General features: G+C 38.8%; 1 protein-coding gene across 2 annotated transcripts; it reads right to left on the bottom strand.

Annotated features, from left to right (window-relative positions):
* Positions 1–140: 140 nt before the first annotated feature.
* On the bottom strand, positions 141–14419 carry LOC308087819 (UV excision repair protein RAD23 homolog B-like). Of its 2 annotated transcripts, none has more exons than XM_080432007.1 (10): positions 14246–14419; positions 12388–12469; positions 11677–11756; positions 11046–11530; positions 9949–9995; positions 9605–9732; positions 8420–8609; positions 5728–5951; positions 4785–4946; positions 141–3597 (listed from the first exon to the last, which is right to left on the bottom strand). In XM_080432007.1, the coding sequence occupies exons 1-10, from the start codon at positions 14312–14314 to the stop codon at positions 3484–3486; spliced, it is 1581 nt and encodes a 526-aa protein (XP_080288133.1). In that variant the 5' UTR covers positions 14315–14419; the 3' UTR covers positions 141–3483. The 2 variants fall into 2 exon arrangements, with proteins under 2 accessions (XP_080288133.1, XP_080288134.1); XM_080432008.1 differs by having other exon boundaries at positions 5728–5948.
* Positions 14420–15763: the final 1344 nt, after the last annotated feature.

Below are 15763 nucleotides of genomic sequence, written 5' to 3'. Positions count from 1 at the left end.
ATCACTGCCGCCATGTCAGTCCAGACCTCAACCTTCTCAGTATAACTGAAAACTCACTTATAATGTCTATCTCAGCAGCAATAAACAGCCCACCTCATTCAGGTCAGTCTACTTCATCATTAAAGAATGTGACACTGTGATCTGATAAAATAAAGACTGTGACAAGCCATTTATTTTATACAATGCTGAAACAACATTTCTCACAACTAGTCAGCAAAACAGCAATACGTCATATTTTGCTTGTCATGTAAACGAAAAACAAGAAACCAAAATATCAACAAAAGTAGTAAAACAACCGATAATAAATTAAAACAAAGTAACACCACAACTGTGGTTTTAGCATTCCGTTCCCACAGCCATGCTACAGATAACCCAATAAGACAAACTCATGCAACCAACAAACCCTTACAGATCAAAAATGGCATCTTCACACAATAAACAGCCTAGTTGTCCAAAAGCGAAATCCATATTACCCATGTACAGTATAATACAACATTTCCAGTCATCTCCAGTTGAAATAGAAGAAAGCGGAGCACAGTGCTGAAATGTATTTTTTGGCTTTCAAGCACTTCCCTTTAACAGCTTTCTACTGTATAAGCAACCTATGATTAACTTATATATTCAAAGGTCTAATGAATATGATCAGCAATGGCACTCCTCTATGCACAATTACAATATGTGAAATGTCACATAATAGCTTAAACACATTGTAAAATATAACTGTACTTTTAAAATGAAACCTTTTCATGTTGTTTAACATCCCATAACACCCAATTTATGCGTTGCCACATGACAATGTCATTTACTGAAAATAACTCCCTTATAATTCTACCTTTGATCAGTTATTTTAGGCTAATGACACCGTTGTGCAACAAAGTATAGAGTATACCCAGTGGTGGAAAGTAACTAAGTACATTTACTTACAAGTACTGTAGTACTGTACTTAAGTACAATTTTGAGGTATTTGTACTTTACTTGAGTATTTCCAATTTCCAATACTTTTACTTCTACTCCATTACACCTCAGAGGCAAATATTGTACTTTTACTCCACTACATTTATTTGAAAACTTTAGTTACTAGTTACTTTTCAGATATAAATTATGATACAATGAAACATACATTAACCACTTTAGCCGTATTTTATACCTAGGCTATTTGAAAATAGCTGATCTAGAAGCTCACAACACGTCGCATCGCGACGTGTTGTGCTTGTAGATCTGCTATTTTCAAATATTTAGTACTTTTACTTTTGGTACTTTAAGTACATTTTGATGCCAATACTTATGTACTTTTACTCAAGTAAATGTTTAATTCCAGACTTTTACTTGACTTGTATTTTTATTGTGCAGTATTGGTACTTTTACTTAAGTAAAGAATTCGAGTACTTTTTCCACCACTGAGAATACCACTTTCACACTGGTGTCCCTATTTTGGATGTCATTACACGCGAACATCTTCAAAACGGTTCACTTTCTTTCTCAAAAATAGCAGATCTAGAAGCTCACTACGCGTTGCATCGCAATGTGGATCGGTTGTTTTCCGATTTTTTTGAAAATGTACAAAAAAAAGGGCTTAAGGGGTTAAGGCATGATAGAACAAAGGTTCACTCTTAAGTGTCAAAATGCATAGAGAACCTGGGACAATAAAACAAAGTGAACTGAGATTGTCTGAAAGCTTTTAGCTGAAGAAATTGTTATAATAATAACAAAAAGGGGGGAAAAAAGACCTTCAGTAAATCTGTCAGCAATCCAGTCATTTGTATCATCTGGCAGATTCTATAATGTGGAACCACAATATTATGATTTGGTGAAATCTGCATGTCACCCAGTGAAAAAACAAAAAACCTTCTGAAACCAGAGCCATATGACAGACATGTAAGTTATGGTTTTAGTGTTATCCCTTACTTGTTTGGGATTTCCCCTTTCCAAGGCTAAAATAAATCAGAGAACCCATTACTGTACACAATTAAAATATCAGAATTACACTTACAGCACTGTTAAAAAATAATAATGCTGGCTCTCATAAGTCAACAATTTGCATCATGTTTTCAGGGCAATCCAAGTAATTTTGGCATGATACAGTACCTTTTGTATCATAATGTGCTTAATACGAACATATCGGAGAGTTTCCCTTGCTTCTATAGAGGTTTAGATGGCAAAACTGCCACATGGAGACTTTACACAAAAAAAAAGAGTACTGAATATGCTCTAAAATCACAGAACAATCTACAGGAAATATTGTTATTTGGCAATCCATCTGAAGCCTTAAAGGACCATACCAGTGTTACTACTGTACATGTCATTGTCCATTGTCAACATCAACCATATAGGTTACGTCGATCCCAACCATTTCCCTCCAAATTACAACATTTTTGAGACATCATGTTTGTTTACATTTTGGTCTTGGTTCACTAAACCTAAATGTACCTGAACATTTTTGTCAATGCTAGCTGTACCTTACTATGCTGTTAAAAGCCCACTTCAAGCTAAAACTGCAGTTCAAAATGCAGCACTTGTGAGGAAATATTCTTCCAGGCATACTGATACACTGTTACAGTAAGTGAATCTGATACAGTACGTGAATTTGAATGTCCTGTATATTAGAGTAATTTGGTAAGTTTAGATTAAATGAATGGCATAGTTTCCTTCCCCACACCATTTCAAAGTGAATGGCAGTGAATGACATCAAAAGAATTATGCTGAGATATGCTAAAGAAAGTGTACACTGCATACATTCATGTACACAAATTCTTTTTTGAAAGACAGGGGCAATCTCTGCTAATGGCTCAAAGTAAAAAAGGAGGAAAAAAAGAAAGAAAAAAAGACTGGTATGGTCCTTTAATTCAAGGACTAAACAAACAATATTGAATAACATTTGGGTGTCGACCCAAAAAAAAAATTTGCATGGTGATGCAACTTGTTGCCTTTTTTTATGCCAGTATATATTTTTCCTTCGATCGTTTCTTTTGAGTGTGACTGCACACGGGATAAGCAGCAGTAGCATTAGAGACACAGCAGCATGAGACACGGCTCATCATCACAGCAGTATGAACAGTAGACAGCACAGCATATCATCATCATCATCATCATTTTAAACTTCATCATCACTATTATCCCATTATTATCACGCAACAATCATCATCGTTCTCTTAAACTGGATCACTACACAGTGAAAAACCCACAACTCTGAGAGTTTACAAATGTAACCAAATGGACCCGTAAGGGTCCATTTGGTTACATTTGTACACTTTCAGAGGTACAAATAGATAAATTAACACTGAGGATTTTACTGTGTATTATGCTGTAATTTTTCCAACAATCATCTTCATTATCGTCGTCGTCATCATCATCATAACTTTTTGTGAAGCCAAATATACCGTACATTGCCTTCGTTTCTTGTCTTTGCGATAGATCTTGAGTAGCACTGTTACACATTCTCTAGCCCTCTTTCAGTGGCGATGCATCACGTTGAACGGCCGCCGTTCACTCGTCGTCCCACGTCTGCTGGAGCAGGAAGTTAGCTGCCAGGTTCTCGTTCTTCTCGCAGGCAAAGTAAGCCTGAATGACCAGTCCTTCAGGGAAGCCCAGCGCTTTTAACTGGAACACAGAACACGCTTTCAGTTCAAAGATACTTCAAAGAAAGACACTTTCTATGAAGCCCATGTTTCTTGCATCACAAACATAGTCGTAATACATAGATACATACATTATGATAAGGTAATGCATTATAATCACTGTTATAATGCATTATGCAGTGGTCATTGGGTACTTTAAGTAAAGTTACGACATTGGTGTAGGCAGAAACAATTTGTGTTGTTCTTGCATAGATTCCGCAGCACCCCAATGACACTAAATTATAGTGACTAGTATAGTTATGCTTGACCAGATTATAATGCATTATAAGTATGTTTATAATGCATTATCAACATGGGATTAATAGAAAGTGAAATAATTTCATAGTGTTTTTTTGTTTCGTTTTTCAGTGTAGACTGTAGAGAGACATGAAGGTGAGGGTAGAGAGAGCAACAACACGCAACACAGGTCTCTATCTAGAATGGAATCTGTGACGTTGCTATTGTACCCGTTCAATATGATGTCGGTATAATTGTAATTTCTTAATGAATGAGACATAAAATTGCAGAGCATAAATGGACATTTATTTTCTCTCTGCAGTCTTCTTATTCTAAATCAACAATTGTGTCAAACAAAATAACTTGTCCATGAGTAATCAGAAAATCTTACTTTGTAAAACCATTTCAATTTGAAAAAAGAAAGTGTTAGTGCAGCGCTAGACAAAAATTACATTTATGGTCCTTAGTTGATCACTATCAAAGGTGGTTAATTTATGACCATCCCAATTGGAGCCACTAAAGGCGACATGGTACAGAAATCCTACAAATGGTCTCCTAAGTTGGCACCGGCGTCTGACAGCAAATCTTGCAAACGTTCTATGTTTACTGGTATTAGATCCCGAGAGTATGTTGCTGGGACAAAGAAGGGTCAATAATAAAGTTGATTTTCTCCTGATTTGTCTCTCTGAAAAAATAATTAAAATCTTGGGAATATTGTGTGGCTTGTGACGATCAGGTCCAATATTTAGTTCAGTGACCATGGGGCCAAAGAATGGTTCATAAGCTGTGTTCACGTTCACCCTTCCATTGGAATTAATAAACTCCAACCTGCTTCCGGTCTCCTAAAAAGCCTTCCGCCTACTTCACACAGATACGGGAAGTAAACCGGAGATGGCAAGTCTTGCTATTTTTGTCTTGGTCACTATTTCCTACCCTCTCAATGGCCTCCTTCTCCTGTGGGGTGACCTGGATGTAATTGGTGTGTGGTGACCCCTGGGCTTCAGCAGCACCCTCATCTCCAGTGTCTCCTGCAGTGTCTCCAGGGCGTGGCTCATTCAGCATTTGGACAAAACGCTCCTGGTGCTGTGTGATTTGCTGCAAAACAAATAAGAGAGAGCATGTTCTTCGTGTATTGTATTGTCTTGACAGACATAAATAATATAAGTCTGTACTGAATAACGACTCTATACAAATGAATGTAATGTCTAAAAATGTCAATAAACGTAACAATAAAAATAATAATAATAATATTAGTCCAATAACTTGGATCAGCTCTACAGATCCGGTCAATGTAATTTTTCTATTGACAAGATCAGTGGAGTAACTAAAACATCTTTTCAATCTGGTGGATTATTTTACATTTTGGTCAAAAAGTGTATTTTAGACGTGACTGAGGTGGGGGGCTCAGAGTGTTCCCACTAAGGAGAATAGGCTTTCAACATCTTAAAAACTTCTTTGTTTTGGTGAGTAGCGAAAGTGTAGTTTTTATTTTTACTACAGGGCAACGGATGGAAAAGTAACATAGCGTTAAAGGAGGAGTTCACCCAAAAAAAATCTTATTTTCTATCAATTACACACCCCATGAAGCCTTGATTTCATCGATTTATTTTTGTTTTTGTGGCATTCCTAAGACAATAATTTGATGACCGTGTGTATTTCCGGTAGGAGACACAAATAATCTACTTTGTGTCTCCTACCGGATACATTAGCCGGTAGGAGACGGGAATCAAATTATTGTCTTAGGAATGCGACAAAAACAAAAAAGAATCCATGGATTCAAGGCTTCATAGGGTGTGCAATTGATAGAAAATAAGTCATTTTTTGGGTGAACTCCTCCTTTAAGGAGAGCTCGTTCTAACGCTATGTCATACAGTACCTGCAGCAGCTGTGGGTTATCTCTGCCCAGCTGTTGCAGTAGAGCTGGTAGGAGAGCAGGGTTCTGTTGGATGATTTGTCGCATCTGCTGGAACTGAGGCTGGTTCCTCAAGAACTCCAGAGGGTTTGCAGTGGGAGCTCCACCTCCACTAGGGGCAGGGTTCCCAGTGGGAGCTCCACCTCCAGTAGAGGCAGGGGGCTGGGTGGCAGGCACTGCCCCTGCTGCTGGGGAATACACAGTGCTAGTTAAAAAAAAAATAGTCATGCACATGAACGACATGTACATATAATAACAGAGCAGGACAACTCACACTGAAGTCAAGGTAGAGCCTAATTAATGTCCACACACAATATCGAAACTGGCCCCTGTAAAAGTTATAACCCCCTTTTTTTTTAACTTTTTACTGTACATATTTTAGTTTTTCTTATTTTTCTATTCTAAACTGTTTATATGATGTTCTGCATAGTAGTGTACATCTGTCATTTAATGTCTCTATGAATTGAGTACAAAGGACCCCATTTGTAACAAGCCATTAGGCTTTCATGGGCTTTTCAATCCTATTTAGTTTACCTTGTATTTAAACTGTACTTTCATGTGCTTTTTTTTCTGTAAACTTCTAAATAAAGTATTCAATCAATCAAAAAACACATAGTAAAAAGTAATGTAGTGTTAGAATTCTCCCACAGATGCAGTAACCTGTAAGCTGATTGTATGACGTTCTGTATAGTAGTGTGTATATCTGTCTGTCTCTTATATGTCATCATGATTTGTGTGCGTGGGGATCTCATTTTAAACAAGCTTAGTGCTTTATGAGCCTTCCAGTTTAGTAGACCTTGTATTATGAATCTGTACTTCCATGTACTGTTTTTCTCATGTCTTACTAAATAAAGTACATCAATCAATCAATCAAATATCCATGATCAATCTGTATGATATTAAGCGTGACGGCAATTGTGATTTTAATTTTGAAACATTGTTAAAAACAAACTAATTCCCCCTCCGTCAAATTACCTTCATAAGGATATGGATGTTAAAATTGCTTTAGGGTGCAGTCACACCGAACTTTAATTCTGCCTATGCGCCAATGCTTTTCAATGGGAACGGAGCGGTTTGTTGCCATTCGCGGATCTCCGCAAAAAAACGCTCCGTTCCCATTGAAAAGAATTGGCAGAATCCGCCGCATAGGCAGAATTAAAGTTCGGTGTGACCACACCCTTAACATACTGTATCTTTTTTTCCACTTGTATAATGGTTGGTCCATTATAGAGGATTGTAGGCGATGATGTGTCTCCTCCGATACATGTGATGCCGCGCCACCAACCTGCTTCTTTTCACATGACAGTGAGGAGTTTCACCGGGAGGACGTAATGCACGCAGCGGAACACATTATTCGCCTCAGTTCAGCTGAACTGACTGGCTTCTGTTTGCTGCTACGTCCGGCCAAGCCAGATGCACCATAATGAAATTGTCGATTCCAGTAGTATTTTTAAGCTGAGTATTAACATCTCGAACATACTGTAACTCTCGAGCAGAACCAGGCTCCAGGTTGGGCAGCCATCTGCCCTGACCTCCTTCTCAGCTTTATATATGGGTCATACAGGTCACAGGTCATATACGTACCTAAACATATTACCATTACCATTTTCCTGGTAATGGCTTTATTTTTAGATTTTGCGTTTGTATACAGTTTCGCCAAAGTCTTCAAGAAACGTATCCATCATATAGTCGAATAGTCGACTAATTAGTCGCGGGGGGTCCGAGTCGACTGCGTGTCTCTTAGTCAAATTATAAAAAAATAAAAATAAAATGTTTTTATTCGACTGAGAGATTGGCCTAGTTTTTTTATATTAATTAACTAATAGTTTGCCAAAAATAGGATATACATCATGATTTATTGGGAGAAACCAATAGTATTATGTTAAATCAGACACTAAGCACCCCTACAGCCAAATGGAATGTTCCTCTATTGCATAACATATTTTTTGCATGATTTGACTGAGAGATTGGGAGTTGAATCAGACTGATTCTCAGTCGAATCATGCAACAAAAACATGAGGGGGGGGGGGGGGGGGTGTCCTTAGTCGACTGCCAGTCGACTATTGGCGATTAGTCGCCAATCAGATTCGACTATACAAATCCTTAGTCGGGGACAGGCCTAATGAGTAGTTGAGTCATTGTTGGCTAAACGATACTGTGGTTAATAAGTCATGGACGTTTAAATTCTGTTCTTACATCAATCTTTTCTCTAGGGACTAGTATTTCCTGCTAGACTTTTCGAATCAATCCACAATCCACAGTAAAATGCAACAATAATATAACTTTGACAGAATCAAGCTAGTTTTAAGCAGCTTTGTATGCCACACTGAAATTAATCGTCAACAGTAATGTATAGTTCCCTTACTGTGAGTCATAGTCAGTGAGCTAAACATGCCAGACCATTGGTATGGGTCTTCAAGGTGTGTGAGAGTGTTTGTGTGTGTGTGTGTGTGTGTGTGTGTGTGTGTGTGTGTGTGTGTGTGTGTGTGTGTGTGTGTGTGTGTGTGTGTGTGTGTGTGTGTGTGTGTGTCTGAGTCTGAGTCTGTGTGTGTGTGTGTGTGTGTGTGTGTGTGTGTGTGTGTGTGTGTGTGTGTGTGTGTGTGTGTGTGTGTGTGTGTGTGTGTGTGTGTGCGTGTGCGTGTGCGTGTTTTCTTACTGGTGGAAGCTGGAGGAGGCTGGTGAGGTCTTTCTGTAGTGGTGACAGAGGGAACGGTAGAGACAATGGGGACAGCCGGGACGGTGGGGACAGCCGGGACAGCCGGGACAGTGGGAACAGCCGGGACAGATGTAAGAGTTTGCCCAATTGTTTCCTGAGGTGGGAGGTCACTTTGATCTATTGGAATACCCTGGAACACAGAAGGATTTGATGGAGAATACAGTGAAATACGCAAAAATGTCAAAAAACATGCAAGCCAGATACATTCTCATGTCTTTGTCATTGACGGTCAGCAAAATAAAGCAAGGTGTTTTTCACACACAGGTATCGCTAAAGTAAACAATAACTGTGTTTCTGTTGGCTTGTCATTATGCTTATGGGTAAGGATACCATAAATATACTTCCTTGACTGCAGGCGATGAAAAAAATACTCAAAGAATTAATAATGTGCACATTTCTAATAGGGGAATTGTTTTTGCTCTATATTATCAACTGAAAAGTTATGTTTTATAATTTATCATTATATACTTTATTGCCTATAGCTAGCTTGCATGTGAGGCTTGTGAACAGCCTGGTCATTTGAGTGCATCTCACGCTCAATGCATGATGGTTGTTAGATCTGCATCAAACATCAGACTGTTGAAGGTTACAGATTAACCCATTCAATTCGGGAACTGTGCATACTGTGTCATTTTTGATTTTTAGCTCTAACCATTATTCTATACTTTGGGCTATTCAAAAACCGGGTCTGTAGATCTGCAAGTTTGTAGATCTGCAATTTTGTGAACATTTTTTACTCAAATCTTTGCTTCTGGGGATTCTACAAATGTCTTCTAAATCCTAACCGTTTTTTTTTAAACGTATGCTGCTATAATATCAGTGGTTCGGTCAAGGACCCCCAAAATTATATGTATTTGTCCGCAGACCCCTCCCATCTCAAAATATTGTGTTCCAGAGACCACCAGAGGCAAAGATTTTAGTTAAAAATGCATATATATATATATATTCAAAGATTTGCACAAATTGTCACGATTTTTCAAAAAATTGCAGATCTACAACCTTGAATATCTGCTATTTTTTGAATAGCCAAAGAAATCTTAAAATGACACAGATGCGTTCCCGGTCTTAATGGATTAACTGAACCAAAGAAGTTGGCGTTGTGCTGGTTCCTGGTTCAAACCTCACCATGAGTAGATACTCCACTGCTCTGTCTGGGTTGTTGTAACTGGCCCTCAGTGCAGCTACCACCTGTTCCCGGTCATATCCCATAGACATGATCTCTGACACCAGGTTCTCGTAGGCCTGCCCTGTCACTGGGGTCGGGAGTAGAGGTAACAGATGGACGAAGGGACGAGAAGAGGAACAAAGAGGAGGAAGAGAGGAGAAAAGAGATTAGGAATGACTTAGGAAATGGAAAGAACTAGCTAAGGAAAGAAAAGTGGCTGATTGGTGACGGTAATAAACACAGTACAAACAAATGGTATCTTTTCAATGATTATCAAAGGTGTGAAGATTTAAACATGAATTACCCAGTATCGATGCCGCTTCCTCAAGGAGACCCATTTCATCAATAAGGCTTAGAAAAGAAATGAACAATAAATTATAAAACTGCCAACAATTTGATATGGCAAACATTCAATGGAATAACAAACAAATATTATACACAACTAGACAATTTCAGGAAATTGCGAATTGTGGTTACACCAACGCAAGTCATGAGTTGCAGCCAACGTAGTCTCGCGTAGCCAGACAACTATTCCACAATCTCTGAATGCTATATAGAGTCTGGAACTACAACTCCCGAAATCCGAGAGAGGAAGCTGGCACTTCCGTTCACGAAAATATATTTTAAAATATCTTTCCATTTTATTATTTTATTTCCATTTCTGCTAAGCAGCAAGCTAAATATACTTAGATGATTTGTAATTATATAAAGATAAATTAACGCGACTGTAAAGATGAAACGGAAGTGGGGAGGAGGCTTCATATCCGGTTTATATTCTAATCATGATCAGAGCTTCCGAGTCCCAGACTGTATGACCGGAAACATTTGAAAATTGTGGGAGGCAACAGTCTGGCCATGCGAGACTACAGCCAACGTGACCCGAGGTATCCTCGGTGACAAATAGCATTTCTCCGACATACGGTTACATTTTGAAAGTTAAAGTGTGCCTGTCGGTGCGCTCTATCAAGATACCCTCAAGTGCTTTTGTAAAACAGGCCCCATCCCACACATTTTGGAAGGCAATTCTATTAAAAGAATGACTATCAACATTTTGAAGGAAATTCAAAATGGTGGAAAATCGAGTCAGTCATTGCATGACTCAAGGAATCCAGGGAAAATACATTTTGATTCTATAGTTTAATCATTTAACCAAGTGTGGTGGCTAATTGTACCTCTTCTGGTTTGTTACTACTGTTACTTTTACGTAAATTGTCACTTTTTCAATACACACAGTCAGTATTTTCCCCCTTTATCTCCCAATTTAGTCATTGTGCCAATTCCTGAATTCTCCACACACTTGTGTGGCAAAACGTTTGACTATAATAAATAGGTACAATCACTATACTGTGGGCAACCACACCAATTAAAGATATAGATGAGTGGCAGTGACTCTCCCCCAACCTGGATGTAGAGATGTGGATTGGTGGAGCAGCTTCTGGTTCAGCCCGCTGTTCTTCCCTGGGCTTCTCCTCTGGTTGGCCGGCAGAAGCCGGACATTCTGTTGGGGTAGAGGCCGGGGTCTGGGGCAGGTCTTGGCTGCGGGTCAGAGATGGCGCAGCATCTAGGACCGGAGATGGGTTTGGGGCTTGGGTAGTAGGGGCTGAAATGGGGGCCGGAGTCACATCCGTGGCAGAGGCTGGGCCCTCGTCTGGAGTTTTCTCGAGAGAAACTGCTGTCTCATTTTGCGAGGCTGCAGCAGAAGGGGCTCCTGTGAGATGCACTGACCGTGGGGAGACCTGGGTGGGTGTGGACACGGACGTGATATGTGTGGACGCGGAGGACACTTGTGTTGTAGGGGCAGGGGTCAAAGATGGGGCTGGAGCTGGGGCTGGGACTGTTTGAGGGGCTGACTGGGGAGTTACTACTGCAGGAGCGGCTGGTTTAGGCTACAAGGACAGAAAGAAACATATAAATAAATCATAGCTTCAGCAATAATAACAGCAAAACAGTCTGGAGGTACAAAGTAAAACTTTGTTCCATTTTTACACTCTCAAAGTAACAAACACATTCTTTTTTACGGATTTGTTCTTACCTTTGTAACCATGACAACTACAAAGTTTTTCTCATCAATGTTGTAGTCTCCCAAAGGGCTGTCATCATTCAAGATCTTTCCTGTGACATCGCAAAAGTAACAGCAAGTGAAAACATCAAGCTTACTTAGCCATCAAATTACATGGAGTAACAGCAATTTATGCCAATTTGATACAAACCGAAACGTCTTCTGCTGTTCGAAAATATCATTAGTTTGGATAATACTACATGGTGTCTGAATAAAATGGCAGACTTGTATCATTTCACAAATTAGTACTGTATAAATGGTATTACTTGCATTTTGTACAATCATTGGCTAATTTAGTTTTTCTATTCTTAATTTGGTAACTTTTAAAATATATTATCTATGTTACAGGACTGTTTGAAAGAGTTTCCATATGGTGTGTTCACACAAATAATCTGGTGTCATAACAGCACTGTTACTATTTTTGGAATCAAACTCAAACATATTTCCATAGCGAAATTAAATAGTCAGTGCTGTTTGTTTGCACAAATAAATAAAGAACAATCTAGTCATTTACACCAAACCAATTTCCTAACATAGACCTTAATGATTTTTGAATCAAAAGTAAACTACATTTCCTGAACTGTCTTTTACTAAGAAAGTCTTTGACTTTTAGTACTGAGGTTCTGATTAACAAAACCTTTTAGTATAGTTTTGTACCCTTGTCAACAACTTCATCTGACTCACCTGCATAGATGAGTTTTTGTCCCATAGCTGGAAAGATATCTTTGCCCCTTTCCTCTTCTATCTTCTGCTTGAGGGTTTTGACCTGTGTAACATCACAGTTGGTGAGTGGTTTTTATTCATGTTTCTAATTACACGTGCCTAAAGAATGAGGTCAAATTAATCATGAGACTCCTAATGTAGCCTAGGCTAGCACAAATACCTTCTAACAATATAATATAAAATAAATTAACAAAAAAATGTTCTATGGCTCTTTATTCTTCAAGTGCACTAGACTACACAAGGAAGGTCTAAAATTTGGTACAGTCCTAACTAAGACCTAGCCTGCACTAGACAATTATGGGCAATTATTTGGGCTATAATAGACTTTACCAAATCACTTTCAGTAAAAAAAATAAATAATAATAATTAAACAGTTGTTATTAATAGCAATTATCCAGTACACCCCTTCCAATGCAAATGGTTCAAATGAGTCCACATATTACTACTAGGCTACTACTTCATAAAAACATTACTACAAGCACATTACTAGTTAGCCTACTAAGCACTGGTGTAAAGTGACTAAGCACATGTACTCAAGTACTGTATACTTAAGTCCAATTTTGAGGTCTTTTTTACTTTCTTCAGTATTTCTTCAACACTTTTGTACTTTTACTTAAGTACATTTTTAATTCTGGACTTTTACTTAGAACAACAACACCCCTTTCACTGCAAAGGGGTTCAAATGAGTCTTCATATTACTACTAGGCTATATAGCCTATAAACATTACTACATTACAAGCACATTAGCCTACTAATTAGGCTACTATTACTATTACTACTACACATGCACAGTCAGGCACAGGAGGGGGCTGAAAATATTACTTATTATTACTATTACTACTACTACAGTACGTGAAGTTATTATTACTATTATTACTACAGTACATGTAGTTATTATTATTACTACTATTACTACTAGTATCCATGCACAGACAGGGCAGCTGGGGGCTGGAAATATTGCACCGTCATTCATGGTGAGTCAGTGGAAGCGCCAGCAAAACCGTTACATTCCCATTCGGGACACAACCTGCTACAATGTAGCAGTTTGTTTCACAGAAAGAAACCACACACAATGTAAACAGCACAGAACATAATGGATTCAAATAGCACTCTAGCAAGGCCCTGTTTTAGTCCCATTCCCATAGTGGCAGACAGACTATAGCCGTGTTTACTTCAGCCCGTAGCCCTGCTCCAGAGCGTTAGTGAGTTCTCTCTGACGCTAACGCAGTGCCAGGCGCAATGCTATTCTCATAGACCGAAAATTACACTGCCGTGCGAGGTCTCCAACTTTAGTAAGAAATAAACAAAAATACTTCGATACTCACCAAAACAAAGGCCGTTTTGCCTTGTTGAAAGTCTATTTTCCATGGTGGGAAGCCTCTCAGGACACCAACTTCTCTGTATAATACACTTTTTGGGAATAAAATAAAATTGTATTTTATATTCTATTTACTCTACTGCGCCCCAACAGATCTGGTCAATGGTAAATTAACGTGACCAGATCTGTAGGGGGCGCAGTGGAATAAATAAAATAATCTCCATCTGGCCGACATATTTTATTTTACGCCCAAAAAGTGTATTATACGGAGAAGTTGGTGTCCTGAGAGGCTTCCCACCCTGGAGAATAGACTTTAAACAACACAAAACTGCCTTTGTTTCGGTGAGTATCGAAGTAGTTTTGTTTATTTTTGACTAAAAACGGCAGTGTAATGTTGGGTCTATGAGCAGAGCAGCGCGCCTGGCAGAGCGGTAGAGAGAGAAGTCACTAAACGCTCTGGACCAGAGGCTACTTCAGCCGCTGTAACTTCTCTATACTCACCGTCCATTGTGGATCTATCTCTATCTTAAAGGTCTGCTGCTGGAGGGTCTTCAGCGTTATGGTCAGCATCTTTCAACACGACTGTCTGTCACACGACCGACTAAATACACCGCAATTTCTTTACTGTTGCTTCTTTTTGCCCACAGTGAGTGTGTGTATCACTGTGTCTGTGTGTGTGTGTGTGTGTGTGTGTGTGTGTGTGTGTGACTCAGCTGTCTCACTGTACAGTTTGAAGTGTGGGCTCAGACGCCATCTACTTGCTGTTGGAGACAAGACACAGTGGTGGAAAGTAACTAAGTACATTTACTTAAGTACTAGGCTACTTAAGGACAATTTTGAGGTATTTATTTTTTACTTTAGTGGAGTATTTACAAATTTTAATAATTTTACTTCTACTCCACTACATCTCTGAGGAAAATATTGTACTTTTACATCACTACAATTATTTTAAAAATGTAGTTACTAGTTACTTTTTAGATTTTTTAGGTTTTTATTACTAAACATACACTAACCACATAAGCTCCGTATATATTTAGTCTATTTGAAAATAGCCGATCTACAGATCTACTGTACAAGCTCACAACGCGTCGCATCACTACACGTTGTGAGGTTGTAGATCTGCTATTTTCAAAAGATGTTTATGCTTTTTGAAAACTTGCAATGGGACATTCTGCATAATGAGTACTTCTACTTTTGGTTCTTTAAGTATATTTTCATGCCAATACTTTTGTACTTTTACTAAAGTAAATTCTGAATACCAGTCTTTTACTTGTAAGGGAGTATAGTACATCTACATTGAGGTATTGATACTTTTACTTAAGTAAAACATTTGAATACTTTTTCCACCACTGGACATGACAGACACTGACACATCACGTGAATAATCCACTATCCCGTAAATTATGATTCACACCTCCAATATAGCCTATAGGTCAGGGGTCTTCAACAGGGGGTCCGGGACCCCTAGGGGGTCCTCAGAGCTACTATAGGGGGTCTGCCAAATCTTTGTGGGATAGGATTTCGTTTTTTTACATTAACCACTTGAACCCTAGAATTCCTTTTCTGAGGGGAACATTAGCCGAAAATAGCAGATCTACAAGCTTTCAATGCCTCGCGCTGCGAGGCGTTGAGATCTTGTAGATCGGCTATTTTTGGCAAAGAGGCTATAGGTGTAGAGAGAAAAAATAGCAGACTAAGTAAAAAAAAAAACTTTAATCTGAAACACAATTTTATTCAATATAGAGTAGGGGGTCCCTGCTTCATCTCTCTCTCAGCGAGGGGGTCCTTGGCCTGAAAACGTTGAAGACCCCTGCTATAGGTTATAAATGTATATATTTTTTGGTGGTGGTGGTGCAAATCAATTGTTAATTGACCTTTTATCTGCTAAGGATTATTTTTTTATTGACCCCCCAGCCAGTCTTTAGAGAAATGATCAGATTTTCTTGGGCTCATTTCCCCCGTCTGCCCAAAATCCCCATATTGTGATCAGGCTCTCAGCATGAGTTTGAATCTGAGCCA

The sequence above is a fragment of the Gymnoscopelus braueri genome, assembly GCF_963280865.1.
Source record: "Gymnoscopelus braueri genome assembly, chromosome: 6".
Classification (NCBI taxonomy): Eukaryota; Metazoa; Chordata; class Actinopteri; order Myctophiformes; family Myctophidae; genus Gymnoscopelus; species Gymnoscopelus braueri.
This window is presented reverse-complemented; position numbering and strand designations above follow the sequence as displayed.